General features: G+C 43.8%; 1 protein-coding gene across 1 annotated transcript in view; it reads left to right on the top strand.

Annotated features, from left to right (window-relative positions):
* RGS9 (regulator of G protein signaling 9) overlaps window positions 1-16,307 on the top strand; it is a 69,775-nt gene that overhangs the window by 38,664 nt on the left and 14,804 nt on the right. Inside the window, exons 10-16 of the mRNA XM_060271975.2 lie at window positions 2,679-2,708; window positions 4,555-4,616; window positions 6,493-6,606; window positions 7,858-7,973; window positions 8,606-8,693; window positions 10,321-10,459; window positions 12,598-12,686. Coding sequence (XP_060127958.2) covers window positions 2,679-2,708; window positions 4,555-4,616; window positions 6,493-6,606; window positions 7,858-7,973; window positions 8,606-8,693; window positions 10,321-10,459; window positions 12,598-12,686 — 638 coding nt within the window. The remainder of the gene's footprint in view (window positions 1-2,678; window positions 2,709-4,554; window positions 4,617-6,492; window positions 6,607-7,857; window positions 7,974-8,605; window positions 8,694-10,320; window positions 10,460-12,597; window positions 12,687-16,307) is intronic.

Raw genomic sequence — 16,307 nt, 5'->3', positions numbered from 1 at the left:
GGGCCGGATCTAATTTAAATTAGCAACTTTTTTTATCTTTTAATGCAAAACTTTTGCTTTCTGTGGATTAGCCACACAATTTAATTAATGTTCCCTGGGAACTCTGATGGGATTTGAGTGTGACTCTGGACTCTTCTAATGGGATGATGAACTGCCTAAACATGCAAAAAGGTTTCCATTTTAGAGTCGCACACCAGGTGAAGACTGTGGGTGCATTTTTAAATTTTTTCCTGAATATCAGTTAATAGCTGCCATTCACTCTTAAGGGGTAAATCGACGTAATAATAATAATAATAATAATAATAATAATAATAATAATAATAATAATAATTTATTTATACCCCGCCCATCTGGCTGGGTTTCCCCAGCCACTCTGGGCGGCTTCCAACAGAAAATGAAATAAAATAATCTATTAAACATTAATAGCCTCCCTAAACAGGGCTGCCTTCAGATGTGCTTCATTTGGGGGCAGTCCTGCCCATCACCCCTGACACAGTTGCCCAGCCTCAAGGACTCCATTGGGGAAGCCTTGGGGAAGCTACATTGACAGGCAAGCCATCTGCTGAACTTGGCATTCAGTTTGGTCACATGTATTTATGTGACTTTCAGATCAACAACCACAGGGATAGATTTCCTCACGGCATTGTGCACTTAAAACACATGTAAAGTCAAGTGCGCAATGTAGCTTGTGAAGAAGTCCTCATATAGTTGTAAGTTTTGATACAGTTCATTATTGTTTCCTGACTGCCAGACTTTTTAAATGTTCACAGCATAGTTCCAGAAGTCAGTAGCATGAAGCAACATCTACTGGTGTCCCCTATGCTGTAGCATTGCAGCTGGCAGAAAGCCCTGGTTCATCCTAAGAAACTAAAGGTGTTGATAGATGAGACATTGGCAGGACCTGCAAGCTGCTGTTTTCTAAACGTTTTAACAGCCGCAATTGGCCCTGGCACCCCTTGGGGCCGCAGTGCTGGGGAAAGCAGGCTAAACTTTCCCAAAATGCTGCTTTCCTGTTGAAAATTGCACCTGTCTCTGAACATTGGAGCAAAATGTGCAGGTATTATATAGACACCATGTGGCTCTTCTGGTGTCACGCCATTTTGACCTGGTTTGGACAGTCAACTCATGGTTAAATAAGCCAGGATATGCATGAGCTCTGCACATCTACACATAGCTTCTTTGCTTCCACTCCACTCTTTCTGTTGCGAGATCAGCTAAGCAAACAAGAAGCTGAAGTTAGCTATAGCTTCCTGCTATATCTGAACCAGCAAACCATAGCTAATGGCTTCTTGTCGAGCCAGGAAATTAAGTACTGGATTAAAGCTGGCTTTCAAATCCAGATGTGCTTGGAGGCCATTCGCTACAGTGCCTGGTTTGGACATCATGGGAGGCTGTGATTAATCACAGGGAAGGTTCTACATACAAGGTGCCCAGAGATTCGTGCATTCCCAGTGATTGTCTAAAAGCAGCTATTGTATCGATTAATTCAGTGGTCCTCAACCTTGGGCCTCCAGATGTTTTGAGACTACAATTCCCATCATCCCTGACCACTGGTCCTGCTAGCTAGGGATTATGGGAGTTGTAGGCCAAAAACATCTGGAGGGCCAAGGCTGAGGACCACTGGATTAATTCTTGCATGCTTTTATTTGGTAAGCGCTGTCCCTTTACGTATTGGATCAAGGGCCTAGCTACATGTCACACGCTAGTCCTGCTCTTTAAAAAGCAAAGGCACTGGGGGAGTGGGTGGAGCTGAAACCCTTCCCTTCTAGCTGTTTTCTGGGGAAACCGTCCTCCATGAAATGCAAATATCCATTTGGAATCCAGCGGGGTGGGTGGGGTGGAAGTTGGGGAGTTTTGAGTAGAAAACTGGCTGACAAATCCCTCGCCCTCCTCAAATGGCTTTCCAAGAAATAAAGAAAGAGAACTGGTGCCCACGTCCTATTGCATGCATTTGCATATTATAATTAGTTAGCCCCTTACACATGGCAGGTTTGCAAGACGTGAGCTGAGCTTGAGTGTCATGGAAGGAAAAGGGCCTCCACCAAACTTGGAGGCTTTCCTGACAGCCCTCGCTTGGCGTGACTCTCCTCTGTTTCCATCTGCTTATTCCAAACAAAGTCACGGCATGATACTTCAAAGGAAGCTGCAGGAACAAACAGCCTGCAGTTAATTTCTAGCTTTCAGTTGCTTGCTGGCTGGTGGGTGACACATAACATCATCTGAGCTATTTAAATAGCATAAGCACAGCAGATATTGTTTCTGAGGCTTTTAATTGCTATGTTTATGTTTTGCAATATGTCAGTTCCTGTCGCCTTTAACTAATACTGAATGATCTAATCCCCGTCTCCTAAATGAATCTGTATTAGCTCCATTAGAATAACCCTGTAATTAAACGCACACACATATATGGGCTGAGAGGGGAACAGGCAACGCTATCTGCAAAGTTAGGCTTTAGAAAATCGTACGGCGGGTGGAAAACTCTTCACATCAATGTTCCCTCTGTTAAATGCACTCGGTAGATGCTAGTCTGAATTCAGCATTAATTGTTAAAGTGGGTTAAGTAGAGAGCAATGCGCTGTTTGTTCAGCTACAGCTTTTTTGAACACCAGTCTATTATTATTATTATTATTATTATTATTATTATTATTATTATGCTACCGTGTTCCTTTCTTTTACAGAAAAAAACCATGGATGTTTACAGGAGAGAGGTAATTTCTTTCCCACGTATTAATCAGTGATTGTCGTTGCTGTTAATAACGGCGAGTGATAATACAGTCCTGGTAAAAAATATCGTTTTCCTTGAGACTTTATTCACAAATCTTCAACTAGGTTTTACTCAAAGTAGGCCCAGTAAAATGAATGAGTAAAAACTCTGCAAGCAATCATTCCAGACTGCTGGCAAGAGTTTTCCACTTCTTGCAGCATGCTGTGGCGGGGTGGGGTGGGGTGGAGAAGACTGTGGGAGAAGGAGGGGTAACAAGAAAACAAGGTGGCAGAATGAGAGGAGGGCTGGCCACACCCACTTTTGACCTCTGGTCCCCATCTGCCATTGGGCTTTGGTCCCCTTCAAGACCAGCATGCAGCCTCCAGCAAATCAACTCCAAGGGAATATCGTCCTTAAGGATCCCAGGAGGGGGGATTCACACTTCTGCTTTACAGCCAGGCCGATGAGGATTCTTGGGGAGCTACAATCTGGGTTTTCTATCTCTTGTGTCCTTGGCTTGGCAACAGCCCCCCCCCAACAGTATTTCATGATACCTTTGGTGCAGAAAATCTAAAGTCCCCCCCCCCCGCCGCCATGGTAAAATTTATAAAATTCTAAATTATTTAATCATTGGTGACGGTTCGGTAACCCCTCAGGCCACACATGCTGTTTAATTGCAGGGACAGCTTTTTGCCCTCGCTCCCCGCCTCCCCAGCTACCAATGCTCAGCCCGAAATACCAACTTGAGACCACATGTAGTGCATTTGCGCTTACATGTCGATTAATGTACAACCCTCACAGTTCACCCACCCATGCACAAGTGTGTGTGTTTGTGACTTCATCCCATGTTGGTCCCCTTGACTATCCATGCCTCACATTGTTGCAGATGGAGATGACTGTAGGAATAGCCCAGACTGGGCTCTTTGCATAGCAGGGGTTGCGTGGATGGAAGAAGAGCTCTGCTCTGGACCAGGCCAAGGGCCCGTCGAGTCCAGCAGTTTGCTCTCATAATGTCCAACTAAATGCCTATGGGAAGCCTGCAAGCAAGACTTGAGTTCAACAGCACTCTCCCCACCTGCGATTCCTGGCAACTTGCATTTAGGGACACGCTCCCTCTGACAGAGGAGGTTGAACGCAGCCATCATCATCAATCAGTGGCGCCTCCTTCCCAAAGCCCGGGAAGCTTCTGCCCAGCTGAGGGAGGGAAGTGTGATGCTCCAACGGGTCCAAGAGCCCTCCTGGCACCTTCCCAAAGTTCGCATGGCTTTGGGATGGAGGAAGGAGGGCTCCAGCATCCTGTCAGAGCCCCGGTGCCTCCTTCCCAAAGCCCAGAAAGCTTCCGCCCAGCTTAGGGAGGGAGGCCCAACGCTCGCGTCAGGACGTCAAAACATCGCACATGTGATATCACCCTCACAAACTGGCCCTAACTGTTCGCCTATGAAAAGTTTCACCACACACCACAACTGATCATCATCATCATCATTTATTAAATTTGCATGCCTCCCTTCATCCGAATATCACAGAGAACATAAAACGCATAATGAATCGATAGCCCTGCTCCCACAAGCACACCTAAAAGGCCCTAGAATGCGGCTAGTAGCTTCTGATAGCCGCCTCCTCCATGAATGGAGCCTTCCAAATGGTATCTGCTTCGTCAACCTCTCGTATTTCCATTGTTAGAAATGGCACAAACCCTGAATTTTACAATTCAGGAAGCTGATTTCTGGACACTCACCTAGGTACGTTCTTATAAGGGTATAGGGAACCTCTTGGTAGCTTATTGGTGGGTGAAGCTTTCTCGCAAGCGCCTGTGGTTCTGCTGACATAATGAAAACTCTTTTCCTGCTTAGATCATGTACTACCAGCAGGCCATAATGAAAACCACAGTAAAGTCCTCTGTCTCCCTGGGAGGGTAAGTGCTAACTTTGTTTTAAGGCATAGCATATTATGCCCTTCCGTTTATTAGTGATTGAGGGCTTTCACACACTCAACTTTTCCGCCACTCTTTCCAAGCGCAGTCCATGACTTAAAGCTTTATGTCAATCAGAGCAAATGTCAATCCACAGGAAACCTGAATTGATGTTTGCTCCGATTCAGCTTTAAAGAGCGGGTTTTCGTAGGGAAAGCTCAGAGCAAAAAAATCAAAAATTAAAAATGCTCCGACACAGAGGGTCACAGCACAGGCCACAGTCTAGAAAGAGTGGGCCTAAAGGTCAGTGTGGATAAGCCCTAATTCGATACTTTCAATAATGTGATTTAGCTAGTGATTATTTAAAAAAGAAAAGAAAAGGCAGGAAGGGTATCTGTTTTGAGCTTTGCCCTATCTGACTTGGAAGCCTTTCTTTCTAATCTCAGATCATAGAACCATAGAATTGTAGAGTTGGAAGGAACCCCAAGGGTTATCTATTCCAGGCTAAGTTACACAAATCCACCTCCTGCTAGACAGGGAGGTTCCAATTCCTGGCCTGAACGGAATAGGGCAGTGGGGAGTCTCTTCTCTTCGCCTGATGCACTGCCTGCCCCTGGGAGACATCGCCATGTGAATCTCCCCCTCTGAACTCTCCTGCTCTTTGTCAGGCTGGGCCACCGAATGTTCCCCATCCTCCACAGGCTGGGAAAGGGCAGGGGGACAGAATCTTTCCCAGCAGAAGCATCTAGAAGCAGGAGCTTTCTATTAGCTTAGAGCAGGCATCCCCAAACTGCGGCCCTCCAGATGTTTTGGCCTACAACTCCCATGATCCCTAGCTAACAGGACCAGTGGTCGGGGAAGATGGGAATTGTAGTCCAAAACATCTGGAGGGCCAAAGTTTGGGGATGCCTGGCTTAGAGGGGAGCCAAAGCTAAGGGGACCAGATTCACATCAAATTACACTTGCTAAAATTCCCTGTTCTATGCAACTATTGAAGAAAGTGCAGAATCACTTTATGGTTTTGCACCTGGCCTCCTCAGCCAAAACGGTCATCGGTTTTCTGGCATGCATGAGCAAGCAATAGCTGGAAAGCACTGCCAGATTGAAAGCAGTCCAGGTGCATGCCTGCACCAAAGCATGCAAACACCAGGAATGCAGCCAGGCTTTTGAGTTCTTAAAGTAAGATAACACGAAGTTGGATACCTGCCAGGTTGAGTGTCTGCTAACGGAGGCCCAGCTCCCATCAACTCATTGCACGATTAAGCAAACTGGTTGCCTAGAAGCATCATTTGGTGCAGCTCTTCCTGGACGGCGCCACTTCAGGCTGCAGGTGGGGGGACTTCATGTTTTAATAATCTCCCATGTTAAAATATCTTTCTAGAGAGAAACGATCGTATCTACAGGAAGGCTAGGCTATGCCACTTTCCCTCCATGTAGTTGCTTTCCGTTACATAGGTGGGGTTTTTTTTTTTAAAAAAACCAAAACATTCAGGGGTACATCCAAACCCATGATCCCTCACCTGCGTTCCAAAGTGTCAGAGTCCAGGCTGAGCTTTGCCAGGTGATATTCTGGAATGTGTTGTCCAGCTTTGAGTTCCCTATAGGCAAATACAGTATGTATACAGGACATGAAATGGATTGTTCAGCCTTTTCGCTCTTCTGCAGTGAGCTTAGAACCAACACAAAATTTGTAACACTTTTGTGAAATGACGGGTATAAAATCACTGTTGGGCTAGGCAGGAAGGTTCCAAGTGTTATAATTCGCAGCACGGAATGTCCTTCATCTTGTGCAGTCGTTAAAGTCATTTGTAGTTTCCTTCTTACACTGTGCTATGTTGCCTGCAAATGATCACCTTGTTTTCATCTCCAATGTTTTCAGAATTGTGAAGTACTGCGAACAGTTCCGCTCCAATGACTGCATAATCTCAGGATGCCTCCCCAGCAACCCATGGATCTCAGACGAGGTTGACTTTTGGGAGTACAATGCAAAGCTGTATGTACTACATTTACATTCCTTTTGTGAGTTACAGTGACTTTACCTAAGCAGGGGTGAATCTGTCAATTTCAGTTTCTCTTAGGCTCTCATTTTCCCAATCTTAAACTCAGTTCTCCACATTTCCATATCAGTTTGAGATTATTATTATTTTAAAGAAAAGCCCACATGTAAATTCATCAGCCTTTTTTGTGCAAATTTCTCCTTACATATGTTTCTATGCAGTTTTGCTTGATATACACTTTTTTGCAAAGCAATTTCCCCTTATATAATGAACATTATATTCACGTTACTTGGCTGGAGAACAAGTGTGCATTTTGAAGGATGACCGTGTTTCGGTTTTTACATTGTTTTGGAAAATGTGTCTTTGGAAAGCAGAGGCATTTGTAACGCAGATGAGCATTCCTGACCGAGATAGGTTTTACCTTCCCATTACAAACCTGTTTTCAAAAAGAGCTGCTTCAAGCCTCATGAATATTGGCCTAAGAGAGGGGTGCAGAATCTTTTTTGTTTTTGTTATTGAGAACTATGCTATGTCAGGAATAATCTGTTGGCAGCCATGCTGTTGGTGGACAGAGTCAGAATCAGTGGTGGAAAGCAGTTGAAACCAGTGGTTGGCAAAAGTGGACGAGACCAGAGGTAAACATAGGTGAGACAAACTGCATCCCCTCTGTTTGCCCTTCCTTCCTGTCTCTCTCCGGTTGCCACCTACAGGAAGTTAGGTCTAGGGCTGCACACTGTTCACCCTGGGGAAAGAGCTGTTCTGAGCATGCTCTGATGTTAGTTGCAGGTGCCAATGCAAATATATGCCTCCTTGTTACGGTGTTCCTTCTTCAAAATGTAATTAGGATTCGTGCTTTGTCGTCGGACAATGAGGATCAAGAATACCTGCTCAGCGAAGCTATTGCGTTATGAATCAAATTAGAATCAGGCTCTTTGTGTATAATGATCCTGCTATATGCAACAATGCTTAATTACCAGTTACTTGGACTTGAGAGCTCATTGTGGTGTATTGGAAAGCAGGGGGGAAATCTCTATGCTGCCAACCTGGTATAATAATAATAATAATAATAATAATAATAATAATAATAATAATAATGTGGTGTGTGTGTGTGTGTGTGTGTGTGTGTGTGTGTGTCTGCGCGTGGGGCTTCTGCTTTCTATTAAAACACACAAATAGACTGTTTGAATCTCACAGGAAATGATTTCAGAAAGAAACAGCGCAACTTCTTTGCCATTAAACTTCTGCAGGGTGGAAATCCCCACCAAATCACGAGTGGAGAGATGGGCCTTCAATTTTAGCGAGCTGATGAGGGATCCCAAAGGCCGCCAGAACTTCCAGCTGTTCCTGAAGAAAGAGTTCAGCGGTGGGTGTGAAATTGTGTCTTTGCTTTTCCACCTCTCTTTAAAGTGCTGGAGGACTTTGATGCCACACATGGCTCCCCTGAGATGAATCTCATTTTTAAAAAAAACCCACTTCCTTTCTCCCTTTAAAATAGGTGAGGTGCCCTGAGATAACAGTGCACACACCCACAAAGAGTACAAATATGTCAGTTATAGCTTTTGCCCATGGCTTTAGCACCTACCAGTACTAAGCCATCCAAGTGGCTCAAGATATACCGTAAAACAATACGAAGGCTGCCACCACAACGGGGCTGCTGTGGTGCATTAAAAGGGCTTGAAAATGCAAATCTTTTTGCATATTGTAGATCCTCTCTGTATCTTCAATGCCACAAATGAGCAGGGCAAGAAGTAGTATGCCCAGATACAAAGACAAGAGAAAGCTCCCGTACTTCTGATATTTGTGCAAAAGTGAGAATTCTGGGAAGAGCAGCTTTCCATGAGGAGGAAATGAGAAAATCTCTGCACCTGCTTCTAGAAGAACAATTCAGGGTCCCCCTTTGCATCACCACACTAGAATCACATTCAGCCAATCTAGGCTATTGACTTAAAATATTATACTTCACGCAGCATTATCTTTCTTTCTCTTTTAATTCAGGGGAGAATCTGGGATTTTGGGAGGCTTGTGAAGATCTGAAGTATGGAGACCAATCCAAGGTGAAAGAAAAAGCAGAAGAAATTTACAAGTGAGCAGAGTATATAGCATTACAAAAACGTCCCTGGTGTCTTTTCCCTACATTGTACCAATTTTTGTATATATATATATATATATATATATATATATATATATATATATATATATATATATGTATGTATATATATATATATATAGGGACCCAGGTGGCACTGTGGTTAAACCACTGAGCCTAGGGCTTGCTGATCAGAAGGTCGGCGGTTCGAATCCCTGTGACGGGGTGAGCTCCCGTTGCTTGGTCCCAGCTCCTGCCAACCTAGCAGTTCGAAAGCACATCAAAATGCAAGTAGATAAATAGGAACCGCTATAGCGGGAAGGTAAATGGCGTTTCCATGTGCTGCTCTGGTTTGCCAGAAGCGGCTTTGTCATGCTGGCCACATGACCTGGAAGCTATACGCCGGCTCCCCCGGTCAATAATGTGAGATGAGCGCGCAACCCCAGAGTTGGTCACGACTGGACCTAATGGTCAGGGGTCCCTTTACCTATATATATATATATATATATATATATATATATATATATATATATGAAACGAAACGCTGAGTTGCAATTTCTTTCATGTTTTTGGTAGGATTTCAAAGCACTGGTAAATCCATGAAGAAGTCTTCATGTGACCTAGTTGCACATAGATCTCTGCCACATGACAGATGCAAACAAAAGCTACTTTACAGGGAGAAGAAGGATCACATGATTTCATCTTAAGAATAAGATTGTAAGCACATTTGCCAGGCAATAAGCAGTGCTCAAACCTTCTTCTTTCTAGCGCTGGAAGACTAGCTACATGGCTAAAGACTGAGTAGTCTTTAGAATATCCTAAGCGAAATGTGAAATCCTCAGTGGCGCTGTGGTCTAAACCACTGAGCCTAGGGCTTGCCGATCAGAAGGTCGGCGGTTCGAATCCCCGCGACGGGGTGAGCTCCCGTTGCTCGGTCCCGGCTCCTGACAACCTAGCAGTTCGAAAGCACGTCAAAGTGCAAGTAGATAAATAGGTACCACTCCAGTGGGAAGGTAAAATGGCGTTTCCGTGTGCTGCTCTGGTTTCGCCAGAAGCGGCTTAGTCATGCTGGCCACATGACCCGGAAAAGCTTTACTGGCTCCCTCGGCCAGTAAAGCGAGATGAGCGCCACAACCCCAGAGTCGTTTGTGACTGGACCTAATAGTCAGGGGTCCCTGACTAAGCTACCAGATTTTTAGAAGACATCTGAAGGCAGCCCTGTTTAGGGAGGCTTTTAATGTTTAATAGATTATTTTATTTCATTTTTCTGTTGGAAGCCGCCCAGAGTGGCTGGGGAAACCCAGCCAGATGGGCGGGGTATAAATAATAAATTATTATTATTATTAACCTTTACCTTTAAGTGAAATGTCAGCTGGAGCTGCTGAAAAGACTCTCAGTGGTTCCAGTGGAGGACTGGTGGCATTAAAACTGCACATCATTAGGTATATGCGCAACGTCCAAGATACAGGAGACCTTTAGCGATACCTGTTCACGAGAGAGTAAGAATTGCATTCCTTCAGTTGACAGGAGAACATTTAGAGCTGCCTCAAACAGGAAGTGTGTCCCAACAGTCTTTCTTCCCCAGCTTTATTTTAACCCCCTTTATTTTCAATTTCAATTTCAGGACCTTCTTGGCACCTGGAGCAAGGCGCTGGATCAATATTGATGGCACCACTATGGGCATCACAGTCAGAGGCCTCAAGCACCCTCATCGCTATGTCTTAGATGCTGCACAGACTCATATTTATATGCTGATGAAGAAGGTTTGTTGTGGTTTTGCTTATTAATTCCGGCTGGCTGTTCTTCCCAGTTATCCAAGTGGCATCGCCATCACTCCCACCCAAGCCTTTTTGAGAGAAGCAGTATTTGCCCGTTGTCCGAATCTACCCTGGTTAAGTTTGAAGAAAACACATGAAATAATTTTTTTGTGACAGTCTTGGGACACCTTCTTTTGGGGATGACTCAGCCCTTATTTTGGCCATGCAAAAATAATCAAAGCTACGCTTTGATGAGGAAGGAACTAATATACTATTTATACAGAAGAAAATCATGTAAAATCTAAAATCATTAGACGGGGAGGACGGAAGTCAAGGCTTTAAAAAGCCAAAAGGAGAAAATGTGAAAAATAATGAGTTGAATATGAGTAATGTATTGTAAAATTAATAAAATATTATTTGGCAAAAAAAGAAAAAAAGAATGCCCAATGTAGACAATGGAAGTATTTCTGAAATTAGAAGACAAAATAGGATAGCTTTGATCTTTTGTACCTAAGGCCACAACAGGGCTGCAGTTCTTAATTTCTCTGGCATTTTCCTATAAAGTGGCCTGGTCTGCATTTAAAGCAAACCCATGGTTTGTTTGGCCAAGCTGTGACTTGTTTGAACATCTAAACCCAGTCTAACAGACTAATCATGTGTATCTGAAGAAGTGTGCATGCACACGAATGCTCATACCTATGACAAACTTAGTTGGTGTCTAAGGTGCTACTGGAAGGAATTTTTTTATTTTTTGTTTAGTTAGACTAATCATGGTTTGTTTTCTAATGAAATCTGTTATGTGAAGCCATGGTATGGTGTTGGCTTACAAACCATGGCTCATTTTAACTTTGCCTTGGCCATCCTACCTCAGATGTTTGCTAAGCTGCAGAGGCACAAGGCTGGAGCAGCTGAAAAACAAGCAAAACTTCGGGGAAATGAAGCATGACTTGATTGCTCATCTACATAGGAAGCTGCCTTATGCCATTCAAACCGTTGGCCCATCTAACTCAGCGTGGTCTAAACTAATTGACAGCGGCTCTCTGGGATTTCAGTTGTAAAGCAGATGCTCAGTCACTAAGCTACAGCTTTTCTCCTGAGCTATGGCCCTTCATCCACCATCGATGGGATGACGTGTGGTTTGTTGAGCAAGCAATGATTAAAACAAGGCTTAGCGTTATGTGAGAACACACCCTTTTCCATCCCTGGGCACTCTTTTTCAGATGAAGGCATACCTGCCTCTTTTCTTGTTTGGCTGACCTTGTAACATCACAGATGTAGTGGCCAAATGAAGAAGGTTACGAAGGTAGCATTTAGTTCAAGAGTCAACTTATTTCTCAGAATACTTCAGAACCTCTTAGTGAGCTTTCAGAAAATGCAATGCAACCACAGGAAACTTAATTTCAGCTGACACCAAGTGCAGCTTGACACAGGAGATGGATGGAGGAAGCGAAATAGTTTAACCACAACGTTTGTCCTCCCTCCCCCCCCCACTAGCAAGTTTGGTAATGTCATTTGAAATGTGTTGGGGCAGATGGTGGCAAAATGACGTGTCATTACAAGAATAATAGATCCAATAGATTTAAGAAACCAAAAAGCCATCTAGCCCAAACGGCAGCAAGTAGTCTAGTGTCAGGACCACCTTACCTCTTCCAATCTCAGTTAGGTAATCCCACCACACTTAGGGTATGTGCCCTGCAAAGGTGCTTACATAATAGCAGCTCTGGGTGACTTGAGATATATCAGGCCATACCCTTCAAGGATTCATAGCACACAGTATATACCCTTTAATAATACAATTCCCACTTCCTTTCGCTGGCTTTGAATGGCTGAAATGCACACTTGAAGAAGGGAGTGGTGGAGCTCATGTGATGTTTTTTCCTTCCTAGGATGAAAACCTCTCCACCATCTCTTACTAAGGGCTCTGGCCACAGATTTCTAACCACATGGGCATTAATTTAACCAGTGGTTTTCATAACACATATGTAACGTGGAGATCTGTTGTGATCTTGGGCGAGATTATCCACTTCTCTTGCCTGCGCCCCCCCCCGGCCTCTTTGACTCCCAAACAGCTGTAAGGAGAGGTGATTTTAATTAGGATGCTTGTAAACTATAACTACCGTTTCCCCTTTCCTTCTCCCCAGTAGGATTCGTTTGGTCGCTATTTAAAGTCTCCAATATACAAGGAAATACTGTCCAAGGCAATTGTGCCGCAAGAAGCCGCCGTGAAGAAAAGGCAAGCTGATTGGGGTTTAATTGTGGGTTATTTGCTGTTGCTTTAAACGAGGGTGCAAAGTGCTGGGGCCTGAGCAAAAACTACTGTGATTTAGGCATTTGCATGATTTAAAGTAGGTTTTTCATGGTGGGTGGGTGGGGGGGACAAACTTAGAGACAGATAACCCCTCATTTTGGAGTGAGCAGTCTGTGACTCTGCAGATGCTTCACTCCCAGAAAGGAATAGCTATTGCGGAAAAGCCTTTTGCCCTAACAGCAGTTTCCTCTGGCCACTAGCCTGCGCCACATCCCCCTCTTTCCTTAAAGCATAGCTGGACAGAAACAGCTGTACCTTGCACTGCTGTTGGTTGTCATGGAAACCATCCTATGGTAAGCTTCGTCTGCAGGCTCCTGAAGCTGGTTTATTGAGCAGCAGCAATAAGAAGAGTTAGTAGCAGCAGTAGTGTATTCAATGAGTGGTTTCCCAAGCCACTCGACGGGCGTGTTCTCGAGATCCTCACTAGCGTCCTTGTGTAGAAGGCCTGTAGGTTTATCCTCATGTTATATAAGGGGCTGGCTGGGACTGAGAAACAGGGGGTTCCCCAAAGGCCAGGCAGCCTGCTGACATGCGGGCACAAAAGACAAGACTACTAGCTGGCTTAGCATTCTGCCTTCTGGAATGTGCAACTCTCACACAAACTGCAAAGCTGAGAGCTCACCCTAACATGATGCAGCTTCTCTTTCAAAGACGTGTTTGTCTTTACCTTTAAGGCAGGCATCCCCAAACTCCAGCCCTCCAGATGTTTTGGACTACAATTTCCATCATCCCTGACCACTGGTCCTGTTAGCTAGGGATCATGGGAGTTGTAGGCCAAAACATCGGGAGGGCCGCAGTTTGGCGATGCCTGCTTTAAGGGATGGTTCCCTCAAACCGCCCTCCTGCTTTTCTGCTTCAGATGGCAGGACAAGACAACTCGTTTCCAGCAAGCTTTTGGAATATTCTGACTACTTCTTTATGAAAACTGGTCCCCCCCCACCTCGCTGCCCACTTTTGCTTGCAGGGCTTTATTGTTCTTTGGTTGCTGTTTCACCGCACGTGTTTTTAGTAAGTCGCTTTCTGAATTGCAAGGTTACGGGAAGTGCGAATTTCAAAAGGCAGCTGCATTTTGGTGTGTTGAGTTCAGAAAGTGTGAATTAGGTAGATTCGCCTTTAAATGTGAACTGAATCAAAACTCTCTCTCCCACCCACCCCAATCCCTAGTGTAGAATGACATAGGGCTACATCAAGTGAGAAGCAGTAGACACAGAGGATGGCTGAAGCTGCCTTTTGCTTTGAAAACCAACATAGAACAATACACAGCTCTACTTCAGTGTGTATACACTCAAGTGGAAACATGTGCTATATCCCTCTGTTAACAGCAGTTAGAATGGGCAATGTGGCTTCCCATAAATTAACAAAGGGTTCAGAGGACCAGATATCAATCTCATCTTTCTGCTTGATAACATTTGGATCTGCACTAAGAATGTGAGTCTTGGGTTCTGTCTCTTAGCAGGAGAGAGAGTTCAACGTTACCATGTATAAGATTTGTCTAGACAGAGAATTGCCGTGGTTTAATCAAAACCAGATTCTAGGGAACCCAGATTAAGCATGTGCTTGAAAACTCTGTGTTTAATCTTTTGAGTGTTTCATATTTTAGGAGTGCTCCGCTTTTTATGTGGCAATTGTGTTTGTTGTGGCAAGGCCAGTGTTTCCTTCATTAAGTGCATAAAGGCTGTGTACACATGTTAGCTTAAAGTGGATTTGATGCATCTCATGTTGTCCACTCAACATTGTCCTCATCCAAGCAATTGTCAATGCACGGGTCCTTTTGGATGTGGGGTGGGGATGATCATATCTGGTCTGCTGACATGTACAGGGGCCAGGAACAGGACCCCCACACAAAATGGTCATCGTCTGTAGACTTCCTTTGTGAGTTAGAAGTACCCCCCCCCCACAATTCACATAACAACCTTTTAATCCTAAATTGAGAAGTGAACAAGATATCTCATTCACAGCAGTAGCACATTCTTGCCATATATGGTACAATCCTCCAGAATAATCCCATTGACTTTAGTTGAAATGTTGCCCCCCCCCCCCAGCCAATGGATGTGGCTCTCTTATTCTGGGACTACACTGTCATTGTGTGTGTGTGTGTGTGTGTGTGTGTGTGTGTGTGTGTGTGTGTGTGTTAGATGGAACTTAGTCTAGGTCTTTTATGTATAAATATACCAGTAGTTCCCAATTACCAAAGTCTCACAAAGAGAATTTCATATGCCCGTTCCAGAGTGTCTGCAAATGTCAGCTTCTGTCTGCATGGACAGTTAAGTCCAGTCATACTTGAACACTGAAGTGTGTGCAGCCTGCAGCTCTCTAAAATACCTGTCTGCCACCAATGCGATTTTCAATCTCTGCTATGCTGCGCAATGTTGCAAGTAGCACTTGCAAATGTAGTCATGTTTGCTATGAAGTGCTTTTGAAAAGGCTTCACACATAACCAGAAGGCTGCAGACAGCATTCAACTGCACTTTGGAATAATTTGCAGGTACAGAACGAAGTGGTGGCACAGAGCAGGTGTGTGTAAAGCCGAGGGAGCAATTTGCTACCATCTTTCAGCCATGAATATATCTCTGAAATTACTTGCAGGTTGAAGATCTAGGTAGAGATCTTATTCCTCCCAAATGGAGTTTGGTTGCTAGCATTAATAACAGAAGTGCTTGCTTTTTAAAAAGTTTTGCTTAGAATTTAGGGAGTATGTATCTGTAGAATCAGTAATTATATCTTAGGAAGGGGTTTGCATTGGGGGACATGTCCTGAAAAGTACACACACATACACAGAGAGAACAATTAGAGGTCACTATCTCAAGCTTGTTGACAGACCTACCTATCAAAGAATTCTAGGATGTTTCTACTATGCTCCCTTGCTGGCTATCCTAGATAATTTTCAAATTGTTGTAAGCCAAAAATGGCTTATCTTCTGAGTTAGCCAATAAAACTCAGAGACAAGAGGAGTTAGGAGTCCATTATGTTTATTGCAAAGCAATAAGGTTCCAGTCGAATCTTTTCGGAATACTGGAACCCCGCCCAAAGGTCGGGCAGGAATTTATAACATTTCAGACAAAGGATTTTGATTTAACCAATCACATAAAGCATTACATCATTTAATATTTTAATATTCATCATCATCTCATTTCATATTTAATACGTATGTCATTACCTAATCTAATACGCATGCGCAATAAGCATTGCTAACTAGGCCAAGGATTGCTAGCTAGGCCTCTGATTCTCAATAAGATGTTACATTGTGAGATAGTATGCGTGTTGGGAACCTGTGTTACGTGTACTATATAACAATTTGTGTTCTAGCTTATGAATTGCTTCTTTGTGATTTACGTATTAGCTGACCTTCTGTTCTGGTAAAAGAACGGCATCTTGCTAGATCATCAGTTTCTTAAAGCAACAAGTTCCCATAATTCACTATTATAAGCATATTCCAGGATTTATAGGGAATTACATTATTAACTTAATTGGGGCCCTTTGGGCCCCTGCTACAAAATCACTTGGAATTCTATATAGTACTCTGAACCTTCCCCATCAGAGATCTCT

Source organism: Zootoca vivipara, chromosome 2 (assembly GCF_965207765.1).
Source record: "Zootoca vivipara chromosome 2, rZooViv2.hap1.1, whole genome shotgun sequence".
Classification (NCBI taxonomy): Eukaryota; Metazoa; Chordata; class Lepidosauria; order Squamata; family Lacertidae; genus Zootoca; species Zootoca vivipara.
This window is presented reverse-complemented; position numbering and strand designations above follow the sequence as displayed.